This window comes from Sphaeroforma arctica (genome assembly GCF_001186125.1).
Source record: "Sphaeroforma arctica JP610 unplaced genomic scaffold supercont1.118, whole genome shotgun sequence".
Classification (NCBI taxonomy): domain Eukaryota; class Ichthyosporea; order Ichthyophonida; genus Sphaeroforma; species Sphaeroforma arctica.
The window spans coordinates 136,630-138,940 of NW_014040440.1; the positions used below are offsets into that span (position 1 = coordinate 136,630).

General features: G+C 43.0%; 2 protein-coding genes across 3 annotated transcripts in view; both read left to right on the forward strand.

Annotated features, from left to right (window-relative positions):
* SARC_02600 overlaps nt 1–526 on the forward strand; it is a gene marked incomplete at its 3' end in the record, with an annotated part of 5,984 nt that extends 5,458 nt beyond the window's left edge. For both annotated transcript variants that reach the window (XM_014303653.1, XM_014303652.1), the window contains 2 exons: nt 288–343; nt 436–526. In XM_014303653.1, the coding sequence (XP_014159128.1) occupies nt 288–343; nt 436–526 (147 nt within the window). The remainder of the gene's footprint in view (nt 1–287; nt 344–435) is intronic.
* Nucleotides 527–826: 300 nt separating this feature from the next.
* The window catches only part of SARC_02601 (hypothetical protein), a gene marked incomplete at both ends in the record, with an annotated part of 4,941 nt that continues 3,456 nt past the window's right edge, over nt 827–2,311 (forward strand). Inside the window, 5 exons of the mRNA XM_014303654.1 lie at nt 827–928; nt 1,079–1,277; nt 1,528–1,660; nt 1,831–1,948; nt 2,149–2,257. Of these exons, the coding sequence (XP_014159129.1) occupies nt 827–928; nt 1,079–1,277; nt 1,528–1,660; nt 1,831–1,948; nt 2,149–2,257 (661 nt within the window). The remainder of the gene's footprint in view (nt 929–1,078; nt 1,278–1,527; nt 1,661–1,830; nt 1,949–2,148; nt 2,258–2,311) is intronic.

Sequence of the window (2,311 nt, forward strand, 5' to 3'; positions counted from 1 at the left end):
ATTCATGCATATGAATTTATACGTACATATATTTATATATATATATATATATGAGCAACCATACTGCCACACTTAGCTTGAGTTTTTACCACTGCAGTTTTTATTTGATTGGCTAAAGGTACATGACCCGATAATTTATTTGTCTAATTTCATTTTGCTTGATGATTTTCACTATCAAAATCACAACACGCGATTCATATTCACATCATGTTCCCAGCTTATTGTTAGAAGAATTACCTAGTCCGAATGCCATAGAACCTCTTTTAGGGGACTTTCTTATGCCACAGATGGACACAGACACGGTTAAAGCCATGCAACGAACCTCTGGTATGGCCACGAACGTGTATGGTTGTCGTATTGCAATTTTTCTGACAATTGACAAAGTAATCAATAGTTCTGTATGCGGTTTCATTTGTTCCTCTTATTTTCCTACAGACTTCCAACGAGTCGTGTATCACAAGTAAAACTATACATTGCATTGTATCTCACATCCGAGTTGAGTAGCGAAGATCACGGACGCGAGTGAATCTCGACGGAAAGGGTCCACGACTTCAGTACCCGATTTTGATGTGCAGGTATTATTTAGTTAATTGAATGATCATCTCACTGAGTACCAGGCTTTGTAGAGTTTTGAGCTTTACGAGCATTCGGGAGGTCGATTTTAGTACGTGATTTTGATAGTTAGATAAAATTCCTGTCCAGTTAGAGATCGCTTCTCTGAGTATCAGGGGTCTCCCAGTTTTAGCTGATGTGTCATATATCTAGTGTATAGATGTCCATATTAATGATCATTTGTGTCGCATCGAAATTTGATTATCAGGTCAAAATGCTGCCGTTGTGGATATACCTATTCAATCCCTGGACGGAGACGGCAGACCAATTGGAGGGCGGCAAGCGATTGCCATTCGGGCGTCTATACGTACACGTGGTATGTGTATGACCGGTGATGTTCTATATTGTAGTAGTTACTGGCGCGCTCTTTTATGATACTCTCTATTGCAACGAGAGGTCATTTATGGCCTATTTTCTCGATGCCATCAAACATTGTTTCTGAAACATAGCGTACTTGGGTTCTCAGATTGGAGCGAGTGGACTTATGGCCTCAGACTATGCAATGTTCTCGAAACCAAGCTCAGATCCTTACTGCCAGATAGAGGTCGGAGCAATTGAGAAAGAAATCGCGAAAACTCACAAGATCAATGCCACACTCAACCCTAACTGGGACGAAGAGTTTGTGATGAACGTGTGGCGGCCCAGAGCGATACTGACTTTAAAAGGTAAGACGAGAGCGATGTTTGCCTCGAGAGGGAGATACGTGCGATATCCTCTAGTCGAACAGATGTCCTAAGCTTTGCGTGCCGTATGGCATCCAATATAGCGGGCATACCGGCGTTATGTAGTTCATGTTAAAGTTCTCTAGCAAGGATACAATTCAGACCCATTATTTTTCTACTGTTGAAATGATGTGAGCGTTTGTCTATAATCCATATGCTAATGCCAGCAGTCGCTTGTGTATCACGTATTCAGTGTACGACTATGACACGGCTTCAAAGGACGATCACATCGGTGAGGTCCATGTGCCCATCGAGATGCTACGGAATCAAGAGCTGCACGATCTGTGGTTTGACCTGCATCCCGAGCCTAGTGATCTTCGCACCGAGTAAGTCGTGTTGCGACCCTACTAGGGATGAAAGGCCTATCATGTACTCGGTTGTTTTATGTTGGGGGTATACAGAGCCTTCCATACGCTTATCTGACTGTGCTCAGGTATCTTGAATAAAATAATCATTTAATAAAAGTACTAAACTATAGTTGTTCGCCTGTTCCCAGGAAGGCCCAGAAGGCTTCATTGGGTCGCATCAGAGTGCGTCTACAATACAAGTTCTCCCATCTCGGTGAATATCTCGCCCACTTTCTGGAGAAGGAGATCCCCGAGCCCGAACCTTTTGTATGTTCGATGTCTTCCTGCACATACGCGTCATAATTCGGTTCTTGTTCCATAATTTGTCCTATAGGCTTTAGTCCGTCAGGCTTTTTTATTAGTTTTATTTCTACTTCTAGCGGGTCAATGTATTTACTTCTGACAGTATGTACGGGATATATGTTTTCATGCACATCATGTCACTATTGCTGTTAGAATGTAAATAGGTGCTACAAGCATGGCATGCGCACTGCCGCACTGCTGACACCCGTGGTGGATTTCTGCAAGAACACAGCGGCGGTGGTGACATGGGAGCATCCTTTCCTGACCTGCCTGGTGTTTGCCGTCTATGCCTTCGTATGTCTCAACTCAAGGTATATCTATACATAC